The sequence below is a fragment of the Taurulus bubalis genome (genome assembly GCF_910589615.1).
Source record: "Taurulus bubalis genome assembly, chromosome: 9".
Classification (NCBI taxonomy): Eukaryota; Metazoa; Chordata; class Actinopteri; order Perciformes; family Cottidae; genus Taurulus; species Taurulus bubalis.
Genome location: NC_136597.1, coordinates 2,632,365 through 2,650,868, shown reverse-complemented (window position 1 = coordinate 2,650,868; position 18,504 = coordinate 2,632,365). Strand labels below are relative to the sequence as shown.

Below are 18,504 nucleotides of genomic sequence, written 5' to 3'. Positions count from 1 at the left end.
GATGGCAACAAGCCGGTCGCAATTATATGTGCATCCATCACAGGCTGTAACTGTAATGTTGATAGTTGCTATCAGTCGTCAAGTTTTCATTTCTCTCCTGGAATGAAACAGGAAAACAAAGAAAATATTTCATGAATATGAAAAGAGACACAGAACTAGAAAAGTTACTGATCTAGATCTGGGTCTGTGTTCATCAGATGTAGAGACTGTTCATTCAGATTATACTCTGACAATAGCTATGGAACACATCTTCATCACATGGGAAACCCTTGAACACATCTTCATCACATGGGAAACCCTTGAACACATCTTCATCACATGGGAAACCCTTGAACACACTCTTCCAGGCAGACCTGAACCTTCTCCAGGTCCACAGGGTGATGACACCCTCTGCCTCCGTACTCTGAGGGTCCACAAGGTGATGGGGAGTCGTGGGCTTAACGGACTCTGTGGTTGTTCCAAGTCAAGACAACCTCATTAAGTTCTTTCTAGAAGGCAAATAATATTCAGCCACAAAGAGTAAATGACAAAAATGCCATTAGACAGCGTCACTGAAGCATATTTTTATCTCATAACTTTGACTTTATTCTCTCATAATTATGACTCATAATTTCGACTTTATTATCTCATTATTTATTGGCGGAAACGGGCTTCCATAGTCCATTACAGTACTTAAAAAAAAGAAGTTAGCTTGACAAAGCTTTTATTTCAGCATGCGTTTACAATATGATATATAGAAGTTGGCACTGAACCAAGAACACAATAAATATCCTTTTAAATAACAGAAAACGCTGTTCAAAGGAAGCGGCAGAAAATACATAAATACAATAAATATTTAGAAAAATCAGATTAACAATACCCAATATGAACAGCAATACAAGTTGGAATTGTACAAAAATGAATGCATAAAGACAAGTTAATGAATAATAGATTTTAAGGGTAATTAAAGTAATGAATTATCAGCCCAAGTTCTTCATGTCGGATGGTTGACAGTCAGGAGCCTCACTGGGGTCAGGGGTCAGAAAGGTGTCACAAGGCCCTGATTAGATATCTCCAATAGGTGCTATTGGGTCAGAAAAACCTTTCAGCAGCAACATATTGCCATGTGGACGGGATCATATTCATAATGCCACGGAAATGTCTGCTGTCTCCTCAAACGCAGCGAAGGTGAAAGAGGAGTGTTTTGCTCAGGAGAAAGCAGTCGATGGTCACAGAGACGCTGAGAACAAGGTGGAAGATATCGCTTGACCTTGTGACCTAATCGAGCGTAGCGGCTCGTAGATGCCGACCTTAGCAGCTGGAATTAGCGATTAGCGATGTGCGGGATCTCGTGCCACGAGAAAAATCCCTCCCGTAAAGCTGCGTCCACAACAAACGCGTCGCGAATGTTACTCGTGCCTGAAAGGGGGCGTGGCTTATCTCCGTAAAAACAGTTACCGTTTCCTCCGTCCACCATGGAAATAACCACTAGTTCTGCTTTATACTTGTTGTGTAAACTCCACATACGTGAACATCAACCTCCATGGTGTCTGGCTTCATAATAGTATCCGTAATCCCACAGCAGCGTCTGAATGAAGCTAGCAGCGCTACTTCAGGACCAGCAGCACTTTCCCTGGCGGGTCAGGTTACGCGAGGCCCCGCCCCCTTCCTCTACCTCACCGGCACACAAACTCCCGGTACCAACGGTTGCGTGTAAGCTGCAGGTTCCGGTCGCCGTCACGCACACTTGGCGGTGGGCAGACAGAAGGCCATGGTGGAGGCGGGCACCAGGATGTCGGTGAAGATGGGCCGGTACCCCGCGGGCAGAGGCGGGGCGCTCTGCTCCAGCAGGTCCAGCACCGCGCCCCGGTTGTCCCGGGAGACGTCGCCGCGGATGTCCAGCAGCACAGACACATGCTCTTCCCTGAGGGGACGGAGAAGAGCAAATGGTGGATTATAACGTTGTGTTGTTGCTGAACAACATTAACATGAAGCAGGGAGGTCAGGTTACCCGATGTCGGGGTATTTGGCTGCGAGTCCAGAAACCTCCAGAGTGAGCATGCCGGGGTCTTTCAGTCGGATGAAGTCAGCAAGGACAGATAGCAAGGACAGAGGATTCACTTCAGGGACTGAGCCTTCACCCTCCTGCAGACGGGTACACACCAGTTTGATTTATGGAGGACGCTTCCTTATACAACCAGGGTTCACACACATTTAGTGAAGTCTGGGTGTAAACAGTAAAAAGTGAGTAAATGTAGTATTTAAACTAACAGTGAGAACACAAAGCATACAGTAAACCTTAAATGACACAAATGAATGAGACAATAGTTTGATTAAAAGAATAAACATTTATATAGATGCCTGTATGTATGCCTGCTTATATTTTGAGTCCTTCTTTTAAAAGCATATTCATTATTTCAAACTCAGCGTAAATGAACGTTGTGAACACATGAATATAACACATTTACATGACTTTTACTAAAATTTGGGGATTTATTTCAAGGACTTTTCCAGGTTTTCTATTACCGTAAGAACCCTGTACAGTGTTATTAGCTAGTTTTTTCGTGTTAAAAATGGTAGAAAAATAGTATTGCGTTTTCAAAAATAACACAGGATGCTAGTCCGACTGCGGCTATGACTTCCGATACTATGCACATGATAAAGTCTAAGTTCAAGTGCATTTTTTACACAGGAAACCACTACGGTGTATTTTACTTCTACAAAAACAGTCAGACGGCGCGATACTGCAAACCTTTTCTCTTTTGAGTCGCGACAGAAGGAAGCGGCTCCTGCTCACCAGGCCGTGGAGGGTTTCTCTGAAGCGCTGGTCGTCCTGAACCATCTGCTGGGCGAGCTGCCTCCTCTCCTCGGCGCCGCGGCACACCAGCCTCCTCTGCATCAGAGCCCTGACGTACTCCACCGCCGTCAGCCACTGGGCCTCCTCCTGCAGGCGCTGCATGGCGAGCAAGTACAAAGCAGAACTAGTGGTTATTTACATGGTGGACGATGGAAACGGTAACTGTTTTTACGGAGATAAGCCACGAAAAAGCCACGACCCCTTTCCGCCGCGAAAAAGCGAATGACATGAAGCGAGTAAACTCAGGAGAAAAAGGTGTGAACGCAGCATAAGTCTTCTGCAGCCTCGGATCACAGAGGTGGACGTAGTCGTCACCCATTGGTTGGCGCACTTTGGTTTTGAAGCCTATAGTTCATTCTTTTGGTCGTCGCCATCTTGGATTTTTGCAACCAGTGAACTGAAGTGAGTATTTTTGGACTGCGGCACCGTGGTAGAAACACAGCGTACGGCTCTGGTAGAGACCTGTCCATCACAACGGAGCCCTTGATGATCGGGCCATAGACTTCTATACAACCAGAGGAGTCGCCCCCTGGTGGACATTAGATAGAATGCAGGTTTAAGACACTTCTGCATTGGCTTCACCTTTCAGAACCGGAGGTTGCCGCCTGCGCTCTATATATATATATATATATATTATTATATTGAAAATAGTCAAATGTAAAGATTGCATAACACAAATATTGATTGGCTGCTGAAAATTCAAGAACTATTGATTTTCCTTCTAAAATAATTTCAGCTGACACAGGAGTTTTGACTTTGATAAACATTCATACTATTTAACTGTAGTGGGCATATTTAATTTTTTTAGGTATTCAAGAAATAAATAATCTTAGACCACATAATGTACATCAGTGGTTCTCAAACTGTGGGGCGCAGCCCTCTGGTGGGGCGCGGAGGCACTACAGGTGGGGTGCAGGGGGGAAATGCAGAATTTCTTTATTTCAAGAACTTCACAAAAGTACACAGACATAACACGTCATTAATAAATATATGGAGAAATGCCTGTACTTTCGTGGAAATGTTTACGTTACGCCGTTAACAGGTTACGCAGCACGACTCGCTGATTGGTGTTTTGCCAAAAGCCGATCTCCGTGAGATCGGCTTTTCAGAATACAGATCTCAGCTCAACATTGAGAACGATTTGTAAAGGACAGCAGCTCATTGCAGCCACTAATACTGAACATTAGACAAACATAAGAAGGTTCTTCAGCGGCAGCAGCAATAAATAATGCAACTAAAACAGCACCACCTGTCTGCAGGGCGGGCGCACGCGGCCGTGCAGCTCCAGGTGGCGCTCCAGGATGAGGCAGAGTTTGGGGGTGGGGTCTCCCTGGACCAGCCAGGGGCGGGTCAGCAGGCCCGGGAGGAGGGGCTGCAGGTCCTGCAGCAGCTGGTCCATCACCAGGCGACACGCCCGTCTCACCGCCCGGTCCAGAGCTGCCAGCGGGTTCGGAGGAGTCCGAGAGAACCGTCCGGCCGAGCGGGACGACTGCTGCTTCTGCAGACTCTCTGTGGACTTCCTGTATCACACAGGGGACGCCGTGGATTTAAATCAGGCCTTAAGTTGTTGTTATGTTTGGTCAATTATTGTGATCAGGGTTCATACACATTCTGACCAATGGGTTTCATGACTTTAACCCAAATGTCCATGACAAACATTTAGTGAAATCTGGGTGTAAACAGTAAAAAGTGAGTAAATGTAGTATTTAAACTAACAATGAGAATACAAAGCATACAGTAAACCTTAAATGACACAAATGAATGAGACAATAGTTTGATTAAAAGAATAAACATTTATATAGATGCCTGTATGTATGCCTGCTTATATTCTGAGTCTTTCTTTTAAAAGCATATTCATTATTTCAAACTAAATGAACGACATGAACACATGAATATAACACATTTACATGACTTTTCCAGGTTTTCCATGACTGTAAGAACCCTGAGTGATGTGTTGTGATACATAGACAGAACCACCTTGATCCGGGCTCAATCATTTTTACAATATCTACTTATCGTACACTGGACATGACGGATCATTTTTACAATATCGCCGTGATATGTTTTGCTGACCTCAGAAAAACTGATCCTCTTCTCGAGCACAGAATCAGAGTTAAACTAGCAACCTATTCTGTGTGTCCAAAAAGAGTCCAAACATTTGTGTACCAAAGCTTTGAAAGCATCGTCTCACTTGAGGATGATGCAGTTGCTGATGGAGGCCAGCAGATAGTGGAGGTAGAACTTGTTTTTGACCGGATCCCTGCGGTGCTCCTTCCCAAATTCCACCAGAGCTTCTCGAAACCTGTGATGTGAAGGAATGGGGGTGAATGAAAGGGTGAAAGTGGAGGCTTCCCCGTGCCTGTTGGGTATACTGGGGGGGGAAAGGCTGCCAGGCCTCAATGCCCACCTGTTTAGAAGGTTCTCCATCTCGTACAGGCCCATCTGTATCGTCTGATCTCGCAGAGACTCTCCGATCATCCGAGCCACCCGGGCGTTCTCCTCCAGCATCTACCAGATCCACATCAAACACATGGTATCATACAGCGTGAGGCCTAGGACGCTGAAAGGTAGCTACATTGCTTCGAGGAGGGTTCAAAAGGAGAAGAAGGAAGACAAAGTTCACTCTTTTGGTCCTGACCACAGCGTGAGACTAAGGCGACTGGAGGTCATGATCTAATACAGCCAAAAGGATGTAAAAGACCAGCAGCCTGTGGCGATAACTTCTCCATGAAAACATCTCTTTCATGATTAGAAATGATGAAAAATTGATTCCAAGTTAGAGACTGAGGGAGAGATTATTAACTGACTCATCAGTTAATCACACCATTCACTAATTAGCTCCTTTACCAGAAATATTAAACAGCCTTTTTTACGAGACATTTCCTGTCATGCAATGGGTTCATTTTACGTCAACAATGCAATGCTAGCAAAGCAAAACATTTAGCGTTAGCCGGTGTTTCGGGCTCCCATTGATTGTTTTGACCCCCGGCTTCCCATTCATTATTTAAAACTCTCTCGACACACAACTGAACCCATTGTTTCCGAGCCGAGTTTCTGCATTTCATTATTCTTATGTCTATTAGAGTTCAGGTTGTTTGAGGTCAGTTTAACAAATACTTTCTGTGAGAACAGTCCGGTTGTCTGTTCCTCAAGGTTCCTCAAGGTTCCTCAAGGTTCCTCGCTCTGCAGTACAACACTCACACCTGTAATCAGTATGTTGACATTGGAGAAGCAGACTGGTCGTTGCACGTTTCAGCCTTGTGAGGAAAGATGAGGACACGATTCCCCTCCTCTTAGAAATGTTAGCGCCAATTAAATGTTAGATGTTCATGATGGAAAACCGTGTATTAAAGAGCCGAACTTCCGGCTGTTCGGGGTGTTTTAGACGGTCAACCTGCGTGTCGACTGGACGACTCCCTGATATCAAGATTGCAGAGCTTGTTACTTTGTTTGTGATCAAAGAAAATAAATTAAGAGAACGAGAGAAGTTGTTTGCCTAAGTTCTTCTAGAGGCTACACCAGACATCCAATAATTTGTATGCATTAACACCACCAGGGGGCGATTCCTCTGGTTGTATAGAAGTCTATGTTTCATGTGTTAAAGCTGCATTCTCTCTCCTGATCACCAGGGGGCGACTCCTCTGGTTGTATAGAAGTCTGTTACATGTGTTAAAGCTGCATTCTCTCTCCTGACCACCAGGGGGCGACTAATCTGGTTGTATAGAAGTCTATGTTTCATGTGTTAAAGCTGCATTCTCTCTACTGACCACCAGGGGCGACTCCTATGGTTGTATAGAAGTATATGCTTCATGTGTTAAAGCTGCATTCTCTCTACTGACCACCAGGGGGCGACTCCTATGGTTGTATAGACCAGAGGACACACCTTGTCTGGGCGTTGAGATACTTTGCCCGAAAGAGTTGCGTTCCACAACCCTCCAGTTCATCTGGGAGAGAACCAGAACCAGAACCAGAACAAGAGTGTCCATTGGTCCAGCTGCGTGTGAATCAGACTTATGAAGGAAGAGATAAGTCTTCCTACTAGCAGGGTTCATACACATTCTGACCAATGGATTTCATGACTTTTCCAGGTTTTCCATGACCGTAAGAACCCTGTACTGATGTCAAAAGAGGTTGATCCGGTTCAGAGTGTTATTATAGAAAGGTATTACCTGTGTGATGATGGTGGGCAGGCTGGTCTGGTAGAAACCTTCATGGTCGGTGTCTGGTTCCTGGTCTCTCTGCCAGTCTTGCAGCTCCACCTGTAGGGCTTTGTGCATCCACTCTGAGACGCTCTTCTGGAGCAGCAACAACATGGACACACTGAATGCAACAGCACTGGTTCCTCTACATGGACACACTGACTGCAACAGCACTGGTTCCTCTACATGGACACACACTGAATGCAACAACACTGGTTCCTCTACATGGACACACTGACTGCAACAGCACTGGTTCCTCTACATGGACACACTGAATGCAACAACACTGGTTCCTCTACATGGACACACTGAATGCAACAGCACTGGTTCCTCTACATGGACACACTGACTGCAACAGCACTGGTTCCTCTACATGGACACACTGAATGCAACAGCACTGGTTCCTACATGGACACACTGACTGCAACAGCACTGGTTCCTCTACATGGACACACACTGAATGCAACAGCACTGGTTCCTCTACATGGACACACTGAATGCAACAACACTGGTTCCTCTACATGGACACACACTGAATGCAACAGCACTGGTTCCTCTACATGGACACACTGAATGCAACAGCACTGGTTCCTCTACATGGACACACACTGAATGCAACAGCACTGGTTCCTCTACATGGACACACACTGAATGCAACAGCACTGGTTCCTCTACATGGACACACTGAATGCAACAACACTGGTTCCTCTACATGGACACACTGAATGCAACAGCACTGGTTCCTACATGGACACACTGACTGCAACAGCACTGGTTCCTCTACATGGACACACACTGAATGCAACAACACTGGTTCCTCTACATGGACACACACTGAATGCAACAGCACTGGTTCCTCTACATGGACACACTGAATGCAACAGCACTGGTTCCTCTACATGGACACACACTGAATGCAACAACACTGGTTCCTCTACATGGACACACACTGAATGCAACAGCACTGGTTCCTCTACATGGACACACACTGAATGCAACAACACTGGTTCCTCTACATGGACACACACTGAATGCAACAGCACTGGTTCCTCTACATGGACACACACTGACTGCAACAGCACTGGTTCCTCTACATGGACACACTGAATGCAACAGCACTGGTTCCTCTACATGGACACACTGAATGCAACAGCACTGGTTCCTCTACATGGACACACTAAATGCAACAACACTGGTTCCTCTACATGGACACACTGAATGCAACAGCACTGGTTCCTCTACATGGCCACACTGAATGCAACAGCACTGGTTCCTCTACATGGACACACACTAAATGCAACAACACTGGTTCCTCTACATGGCCGAGCTCTTTTATACGTTTCCTACCAACTTTCACTTTCTATGTTACCAATTTTTCATATAAAAAATATAATTGCTAAATAGATAATATCCAACACATTGTTTGAAGAGGAGATATAAGGGAGGTGTAGTCCTACACACTTCCAGACGACGTCCTTCAGTTTACAAACCTGCGTACTAGAATAACCCAAACACGACTTTGAAACAAGAAGAGAGCGTTTGTGGTCGGCTCACCCGAACACTCTGCACGTATTTGCTGTGCAGCTGCTCCAGACCCTCGGTGGAGATGAGAGGCCCGAGCTCCACTTTCTCCATCTCAGTCACCAGCTCCGGATGACCCATCATGTCTGGGCTGCAAGTCAACACGGACACACTCAATGTAAAACAATGCAATGTTCTACATATATACATGTTATACACGTGAAGAAAAACTAAATAACATGCACACAGACAGACAAAGTACATACAATGAAACAGATGATGGAAAATAGAGCGTGCAAAGAGAAGAATGCTAAAGCTGCTTCCATCTAATGACGGATGAATTGAGAATAAATGGAGAAGTACCAGTCTTTACATAGGAGATTATAGGCTGCAATATCTCTCTGAAATTGGCAGATGAACACTGATGAACTGACAACAGGAAGCTACACGGAAATCAGTTCAATGACCTCCATCTCTCAAGTCACCTCAAACCAAATGTACATAATTTAAATTTAGTGAAACATCACACAAACTGCCCAAAAGCACACAACAGCTCACAAACCACAGAAAGACAACGCAGTGTGCAGGTGGTGAGCTCACCTGCTGTAGATGTGGAGCACCCAGTTGAGCACAGCAAAGATTTCTCCACTCTCCAGATCCCAGCTGCTGACCTACAGGCCACAAGTACACGTGTATTATGGGATGTTCACCAGTTTGAAACACAGTGGGTTAAAATGAGGATAAACCTACAAACTCCAGTTGGTAAATACCATAAAGAAACATAATGTGTTCAATAGAAATGGATCTGGGACGATCCATTAAAGACTGTGTTTAGGAATCATGGCTCCGACTAGAATATATGTAAACTATGACAGGGTTCATACACATTCTGTATTCCATGACTTTTCCATGACTTTAAACCAAATTTCCATGACAAACATTTAGTGAAATCTGGGTGTAAACAGTAAAAAGTGAGTAAATGTAGTATTTAAACTAACAATGAGAATACAAAGCATACAGTAAACCTTAAATGACTCAAATGAATGAGACAATAGTTTGATTGAAAGAATAAACATTTATATAGATGCCTGTATGTATGCCTGCTTATATTTTGAGTCTTTCTTTTAAAAGCATATTCATTATTTCAAACTCAGCGTAAATGAACGTTATGAACACATGAATATAACACATTTACATGAACTTTACTAAACTTTTGGGGTTTTATTTTTTCAAGGACTTTTCCAGGCCTGAAAAAAAACATTTAACTTTTCCAGGTTTTCCATGAGCGTAAGATCCCTGCTGTGATCGTGGCAACAAGACACAACTGTTGGGAGACTCGTCATCTCCTTAACGAGGAGTTGAACACGGCTTCTCTGACCTGAGCCAGGTGAGCGTGTAAACAGCGGTGTCCGGCCCTCAGGTAGGCGCCCGTCAGCCGGTAGTGCGGCGGGACGCAGTGCTCCAGCAGGTGGCGCACGGTGGTCAGGTCGGCCATGATGCCGTGCTGCAGGGCGGCCAGGTGGCCGGCTAGACCCGGGCCGCGCGTGTGCAGGTAGGAAACGCTGCGAAACCGCGCCGACACCGCCTCCTCCAGCACCTGGCAAAGGAGAAAAACATACAATTAAACATGGGGAAAAATAAGAGGCACTTGGTGTTGTTCGGGTCAGCCGGGCCGACCTGGAAGAAGCAGGCCCTCCAGCAGCGGGGCCGTCCCGGGGGCAGCGGCCTGGTCGCCCCTCGCTCCTCCAGGAGAGCTCGGTCCAGCGCCTCCTCGCGCTCCACGATCCTCACCGCGGAGACGAAGGGCGTGGGGTTCTGTCGGGCCAGAGCCAGGGCGCTGCTCACCACCGCCCACAGCTCCTTGCCTGCAGGGACGGGAGGGAGGGGGTTATCACCCAAATGCTCGGTTCCTCTCCGCTCTGAAGGAATGTTTAGCTCATGTTTGGGTCCCAAACAGCTGCAGTTGAGGTTAGCTTTTTAGCTCAATAATAGGTTTGGGGTTGGCAAACTCATGCTGATGTCACTACGAGTCCACGGTGCAAACGGGGAACCTTTGCTAACATGTTTGCAAACTTAACAAAAGGTGAAACTGTCACTGTGAGTTATGAGCTCTCTCTGCTGCCCCCAAGTGGCCAAAAAGAAAGAACGCTCCTTTAAGCACGAAGCCACTGCTCTTTCTTCCCGTGTTCAAGTAGTAATTGGGCATGCTGGGTACTGACATTGGGCATGCTGGGCACTGACATTGGGCATGCTGGGTACTGACATTGGGCATGCTGGGCACTGACATTGGGCATGCTGGGCACTGACATTGGGCATGCTGGGTACTGACATTGGGCATGCTGGGCACTGACATTGGGCATGCTGGGTACTGACATTGGGCATGCTGGGCACTGACATTGGGCATGCTGGGCACTGACATTGGGCATGCTGGGTACTGACATTGGGCATGCTGGGTACTGACATTGGGCATGCTGGGTACTGACATTGGGCATGCTGGGTACTGACATTGGGCATGCTGGGTACTGAAATGTTCAGGAGCTTCCGCACTTCCTATACGACTCGGATTTAGAAATGTGGGCGGATCAGGAAGACTTCATGACTCAGAAATGTGCTCCGGAAAGAGAAGAAAAAAAGAGAGAAAAGCTCTGGCCGTTTTGTGACCTTACAGGTACTAATAGGAGGTAAATCAGGATTATGTTTTCATAAGGACGCCCACAAGCCCGTACGGTTACGAGGATGTGTCTGTTAGTGAAATCCGATGTTGTTGAGGGATACTTATTGATGGTTTAGTGAAACCTTGCGGTCGCCGCTGCAAGTTTCCGTAAGTACTTAAAAAATTTGACAAGCTTGTCAAATACTTTGAATATCGTATATAAACTAGGCTGTAATAAATTAGTCTAAAATGAGCAAAATTCTGATTTGAATAAGGGAAAGTCGAAACCAAAGAATACGCATTTGTGTATTAAGTCTGAATAAATTCTGTTTATACAAGAAATATTATATATTTATTTAGGGCACGGAACTACAAAAAAACATTTGCTTGCTTTTGAATAGTTCAGATCTTGGTGTTATAATAAAAGAGTATAATGTGAGATGTGTAAATATCAGTCTCTATGCTACTGGTTATGAGTAAATGGAGAAGTGAATTATACAGTTCTTATAGCAGCCATAGAGCCCACATGGGCTCCACCGTGTTCGAGGGGTTAATTAAACGGACATCCTGTGTAAACTGTCATCCTTACCCAGGGCGTCCACCAGCTGCCCGACACCAGAGAAGTATTCGTCCACGAGCTGCTGGTCCTCTGCGCTGAGCGCGCTTCCTGCCGTCCCAGCAGCCCCGTGGAGCTGCCACAGGATGTCGTCCTGCCAGCGCTCCAGGTCCATCAGCCGGGCGTGGGCCTCCAGGAGCCGGCGGGACTCCACCAGGCGCTCCGTCTCCAACACCATGCTACGCACTGCGAGGGAGGGGGGGGAGAGGGCGGGAGGAGGGACGGAGGGGAGCACGGCCAACTGTCAACAACTTACACAACAACCTCCTGCTGCTACTGAGGAATGTTAAAGACGGAAGTTGTTTCACTGAAGTTGTTTTACTTTCCAGCAAGAATGATTATATATTTAATATTTTCAACATATAAAAAGACAAATGTGGCATTTATCAGGCGGTGACCTTAACACCTGCATTCTCTCTCCTGACCACCAGGGGGTGACTCCTCTGGTTGTATAGAAGTCTATATAAATGACTCTACTTCTCTCTTGATTTATTCCCTCAGTAAACATGAGTTTATGTCTCAATCTCTAGTTTCAAGTCTTCTTCAATACAGCGTGATGTTCATTTAGTACATTTTGGTCATTCAGAGTCAAACAGACCATAAAGCAGGGGACGCTTTAGGGCGGGGCTACAAGGTGATTGACAGGTCTTACAGCTTTAACGTGCAATGACTGACTTTCATGAAGTGTCTTTTCGCTTCATGAAAGTCAGTCGTTACACGTTAAAGCTGTAAGAGAAAAATGTAGTCACCTAAAAATTGTCTTGATGGGCTTCCGGTTGTAGCTCCACCCTTGCATCTCATTTCTGGTTGCAAAAAAACCCCTCAAAGATGGCGACGACCAAAATGCCCAAATTCAAGCCTTTAAAATAAGCAGTGCACGGACCAACACGTGGCATCAGGATGCCGGCAGCGGCTCACCAGAGTAGAGGCGCGGCAGGTTGCTGACGGCGGCGAGGAGCTGCCGGTGGCTGACGGACACGTCCCTCAGCCTCTCCAGGGACTTCACCGCCTCCGCGTTGCGACTGGACTCAAGCCCCGCCTTCTTCACGGCGTGCGACACCTCCCTCAGCTCCAGCCGGGCCTCCCGGAGCTGCTGCAGACCCCAGCCCACGCCCTCCAGGTACGACTGGATCATGGACTGGAAGGAAAGCAGCGCCGGCAGCGCGGTGGCCGCTATGACTACAGCTTCTAACCAGGGTTCATACATTCTGACCAATGCATTTCATGACTTTAAACTAAATTTCCATGACTTTTCACAAAATTTCTATGACCTTTCACCAAATTTTCAGGACTTTTATACAAATTTCCATGACTTTTATAAATAAATCCATGACTTTTATAAAAGATTCCATGACTTTTCACCAAATTTCTATGACTTTTCACCAAATTTCCATGACTTTTATAAAAGATTCCATGACTTTAAACCAAATTTCCATGACTTTTCACCAAATTTCCATGACTTTTAACTTTGGTTTAAAGTCATGGAAATCCATTGGTCAGAATGTGTGTGAACCCTGCGTTAAGCACATTCTGACCAATGGATTTCCAAGACTTTTCCAAGACTTTTCCATGACTTAAAACCAAATTTCCTGTCTAATAATTTCCGAGATCATTTCATAAACCGAGGTCACGTTGTGCCATGATGATGAAGTGTCGGTGTGTGTCTGTAAGGTCACCTTGAGTCGGGTGTGTATGGAGGAAGTCCTCTGGCTCTCCCTCTTCCTGTATTGGCTCAGGCGCTCCAGGTGCTCAGGCCGACAGAAAACAACCGACGCCCACTTCAGGGCGGCGCCGCGGGCCAGACACTCGGCCCTCTCCAACTCCGGCCACACCGTAGCCACCGGCACCGCGTCTGACAGGAAGATAGACGGTACAGGGGAAGAATAAGCTTATTTTTTCTATAAATACATATGTAACTGCACCACCCAGACATGTAACGCACTGCAGGGTCCATGTTTGGTCTGGAGACAACCCTAACTCATTAAACAGATTGTATCATTATAGGCACCAAGCGCCAATTTCTGTATTTGTACCTGAAAAGTCACAAACCTCTTCTAGCTCCTGAAGCCTTCCTGGTCCGCCCACATTTCTAAAACCAGAAGCTGATGAACATTTTGGTACCCAGCATGCCCAAATCGGCCAATGTTTTGCCATAAAATAAGTAGTTTTTCCATTTTTGTACCGAACGACACAGTTTTTTGACTGAAACTCCTTCCTAACATGCCAATGCTTTGTTTTACTAGGATTTTGGGATGTGGGATGTTTTTAAGGCACTGAACCATACAGTTTAAAAAACCCGGGAACCGCTTGAGGAGGCATTTTTGGGGAATTTTTGCTCATATCATGCTGGATGTTCATAGTTATTTTTTCTTCAAAAATATACATTTTATTCCCAAGAAAATTCATATAAAATTACACAAGTATTAGAACTCATTTGGGGTTCATACGACTACTGGAACACAGGGGAAAGAGGTGCAGACCCCCATGGGGGTCTATTGAGATCTATTGGATCATTCATTTCAGATACATTTCACATAGAGCACCCCCTGCGCCTATTATCAGACAAAAAACAATATCTCCAGAACCACATCGTTGTTTAACATTTAAATTGCTACAATACCGGAACCCTTGTGAGAAGAGACATCTGGTGTGAAACATAATTCAAGTAACCGTTAAGTTTAAGTATTTACATAAACTCCATTTTAGAACCGAACGACACAGTTTTTTGACCGAAACTCCTTTGAACACCCAAATGCTGTGTTCTATTGTGATTATGATTATATTATGATTTTGTTGCAGATTCCGATTATTTAGGTCCTACTCTTTCCAAAAAGGTGTGTTATTAGTATGTGGGCTGTTGTTAGGGCATCATAATACAGTTTTAAAAACCCGGTGACCGCTCCAGGAGGCATTTTTGGGAAATCTTGCTCATATTGTGCTGGATGTTCATAGTTATGATCCAAATATCTTTTAAAAGTGTTTTTTTTGCAGATGTGCATTTTTTCCCCAAGACTTTGCTGAACAAGTACATACAATAAACACAAGTATTTGAATTAATTTGGGGGTTCCTACGACGACTCAAACACAGGGAAAAAGAAAAGAACCTTTAGAGAAAATTGGTCCCAGGGTGTTTAACGGGTGAAAAGGAAACTCATCAAAGTCCGTTTACAGGTCTTGGGCTGTGCTTCCTACTAATGTGAAAACTAGTTGTATAAAGTCTGTTGTGGCTCCAGAGGAAGCTGAATGTCCTCAGGTGATGTCACTTGAGTCAGTGTTGAATGGCGCTGGAGTTAGAAACACGTGAGCATCTCACGGGGCTACATTAGTCGCTACATTAGCCGCTACGATCTTAGCACACCTACATGTCCAACCCAGCTGCTGGCAGTGAAGTTGGACTTCTCAACTCCCAGGAGCAGCCCGTCTCGGTCTCAGAAGACGTCATGGGACGCCCTGCTGTCCCTCACCAACACCCAAAATCTGAAACGTCGTCATCAGCGACTCTGCACAACAATAAACCACAGAGCTCACTTTCAGGAAAGTGATGAGTCATGTAATGGCCGATGCACGGCCAACTACCCGACGACACTCACCGATTACCGCACTGTGATAAAGGCAGGTTGCTATGGGAACCAGCAGAGGCTGTCCTTGACCAAAATAACTCGTAGTTGACTAACTCTCATTCAATTCGTTGATTTGGTTGACAGATCTGTAAAACTAAGTTCCTTCACAAAGACACAGTTTAAATCTTGTGTTTACCAGAGACGTGCTGATGCGTCATTCAGCACGAAAAGAACAAGTGTAGAAACAGATTTGACACTTTGTAGCCGTTGGGGCACACATGACTTGATCTGCAATCCCAGTGATCATGGAATCTTATTTCTTCCTCAGCAGGTCCTTAAAGTCAGGGTTCACATTCTGACCAACTTCTCCATGACTTTTAACCAAATGTAAACAGTAAAAAGTGAGTAAATGTAGTATTTAAACTAACAATGAGAACACAAAGCATACAGTAAACCTTAAATGACACAAATGAATGAGACAATAGTTTGATTAAAAGAATAAACATTTATATAGATGCCTGTATGTATGCCTGCTTATATTGTGAGTCTTTCTTTTAAAAGCATATTCATTATTTCAAACTCAGCGTAAATGAACGTCATGAACACATGAATATAACACATTTACATGACTTTAACTAAACTTTGGGATTTTATTTTTTTCAAGGACTTTTCCAGGCCTGAAATAACCATTTTAAAACTCCATGACTGTTCCATGTTTTCCATGAGCGTAAGGACCCTGTACTGAGTGGTTTCATATCAACATCCGGGCCGGCAGACGACACCACACAGGCTGATGAACACGTCGTGTTCGTGGCGCTCAAAAGGAAACTATTCTGTCATAATCATACTGGAGATTTGACCGCCGGACCCGGAGGAGCCTTCATCACTCAGGGGCGGGTCGACACCGACTGGCAAATGCTACAGGCCCCGCCCACAAAGGGATGCTTCACTCTAACCGTAATATTTTAATGATTTATTTTAATGTTTCTACAGTTTCTCAAAGACAGGAACACTGCAGCCATGCAGCTCTTTGTTTTGTCTCTGGCTATTGAGTTTAGAAGAAGTGGGCGTTGGCCTTTTCCTAATGTTGTCAGCTGGCAACCTGTGTGTGTGTGTGTGTGTGTGTGTGTGTGTGTGTCCCGTTACCTTCTGGTTTGTCCCCTCCACTCTTCTGATCCCCGGCAGACATTGGAGTTGGTTGTCAGCGGCCCGTCGGCGCTCCCTTCCCCCGAGGCACTGAGGGTGCACCGCTGGCAGAGGAGGATGAAGAGGGACAGAAATGAGACGAGGAAGAGGAGGAGAGAGGGCACACATCCATTCTACTGGCCGCTTTCCTCTTCCTCCTCACAAACACACGAACACACACACCCTCTCTCTCTCTCTCTCGCCCAGACACACATCCTCTGCTGAGAGGCCGGCAGGAAAGGGAGGGAGCAGGAGGGAGGAAAGGAAGGGAGCAGGAGGGAGGAAAGGAAGGAGACTAATGCTGGAAGGTTCAGGGGCCTGTTGAGAAGATGGTAAATACACTATATATATATATATATATATATATATATATATATAGATTACGGATGAAATGTTACCAGCGACATTTTGGGGAAACACTCTGAATTCGCTCTTATTGTTTAAAACAGTGAGACGAGAAGATCGACAGCATGTCGCTCAGTTAGCTTAGCACAAAGACCGGCTCTTCAGCTCACGAATGAACATGTTTCATCTTCTTTGTACAGTTGGAACAACTGTACAAAGTGTTTTTTCAGTGTTGCTCAAGGACACTTGTGTGAATGAAATGTATGTATATATTTATGTATTTTTTTTATTTATTTTGAATGAATTATTCGATTTAATTGATAATAATTTAGGATAGGAATATATAAGTATTATGCTTCTACCTTTACCTTTTCAGTCTTTCTGTTTTCTATATTACATTGTGACTTTACTCATTGTGTTGTAATGATTGACTGAATAAAACAAACAAACAACAAACACGTGCCAACTATGGAGACCAGGGATCGAACCGGCGACCTTGAGGTTTCAGGACGACCTCTCATCCCTCATGAACATAAGAATTTCACATAGTACAAAAGTACTAGTACTTGGACATAAAACGTCATTAATAAATACATGGAGACATGCTTGTACCTTCATGTAAATGTTTACGTTAGCCGCTAACAGGCTAGCTAGCTCCTGCGCAACGGACAAGACTCTTGACGACCCCAAAGCGGGGCGTGAACGTGTTTCTTCCTCTAAAGCGGGGCGTGATCATGTTTCTTCCTCCAAAGTGGGGCGTGATCATGTTTCTTCCTCCAAAGTGGGGCGTGATCATGTTTCTTCCTCCAAAGCGGGGCGTGAGCGTGTTTCTTCCTCCAAAGCGGGGCGTGAACATGTTTCTTCCTCCAAAGTGGGGCGTGATCATGTTTCTTCCTCCAAAGTGGGGCGTGAACATGTTTCTTCTTCCAAAGTGGGGCGTGAACATGTTTCTTCTTCCAAAGTGAGGCGTGAACGTGTTTCTTCCTCCAAAGCGGGTCGTAAACATGTTTCTTCCTCCAAAGCGGGGCGTGAACATGTTTCTTCCTCCAAAGCGGGGCGTGAACATGTTTCTTCCTCCAAAGCGGGGCGTGAACATGTTTCTTCGTCCAAAGTGGGGCGTGATCGTGTTTCTTCGTCCAAAGTGGGGCGTGAACGTGTTTCTTCTTCCAAAGTGGGGCGTGAACATGTTTCTTCCTCCAAAGTGGGGTGTGAACGGGTTTCTTCCTCCAAAGCGGGGCGTGAGCGTGTTTCTTCCTCCAAAGCGGGTCGTAAACATGTTTCTTCCTCCAAAGTGGGGCGTGAACATGTTTCTTCCTCCAAAGCGGGGCGTGAACATGTTTCTTCCTCCAAAGCGGGGCGTGAACGTGTTTCTTCCTCCAAAGTGGGGCGTGAACATGTTTCTTCCTCCAAAGCGGGGTGTGAACATGTGTCTTCCTCCTAAGTTGGGCGTGACAGAACACGTTTGAGAACCACAGGGTTAAGTGGACATGGAGCGCTCCTGGGAGTCTTGACTCGTGAAGGGAAACCAACTAAACGGTTACGGGAAGGAGCATTGAATTATGCATCGGTCATTATCCTGTCTAGAAGAC

The 18,504-nt window shown here is 45.4% G+C and overlaps 1 protein-coding gene across 1 annotated transcript; it reads right to left on the bottom strand.

Annotated features, from left to right (window-relative positions):
* Window positions 1-732: 732 nt before the first annotated feature.
* Window positions 733-16,574, bottom strand: exoc3l1 (exocyst complex component 3-like 1; the record flags this gene model as incomplete). Its single annotated transcript, XM_079223830.1, has 15 exons — window positions 733-1,903; window positions 1,991-2,124; window positions 2,777-2,932; window positions 4,086-4,356; window positions 5,028-5,138; window positions 5,244-5,344; window positions 7,006-7,131; window positions 8,590-8,707; window positions 9,157-9,227; window positions 9,935-10,153; window positions 10,234-10,421; window positions 11,799-12,011; window positions 12,744-12,963; window positions 13,502-13,677; window positions 16,532-16,574. 15 exons carry the CDS (start codon window positions 16,572-16,574, stop codon window positions 1,717-1,719), a joined length of 2,334 nt encoding a protein of 777 aa, XP_079079956.1. The 3' UTR covers window positions 733-1,716.
* Window positions 16,575-18,504: the final 1,930 nt, after the last annotated feature.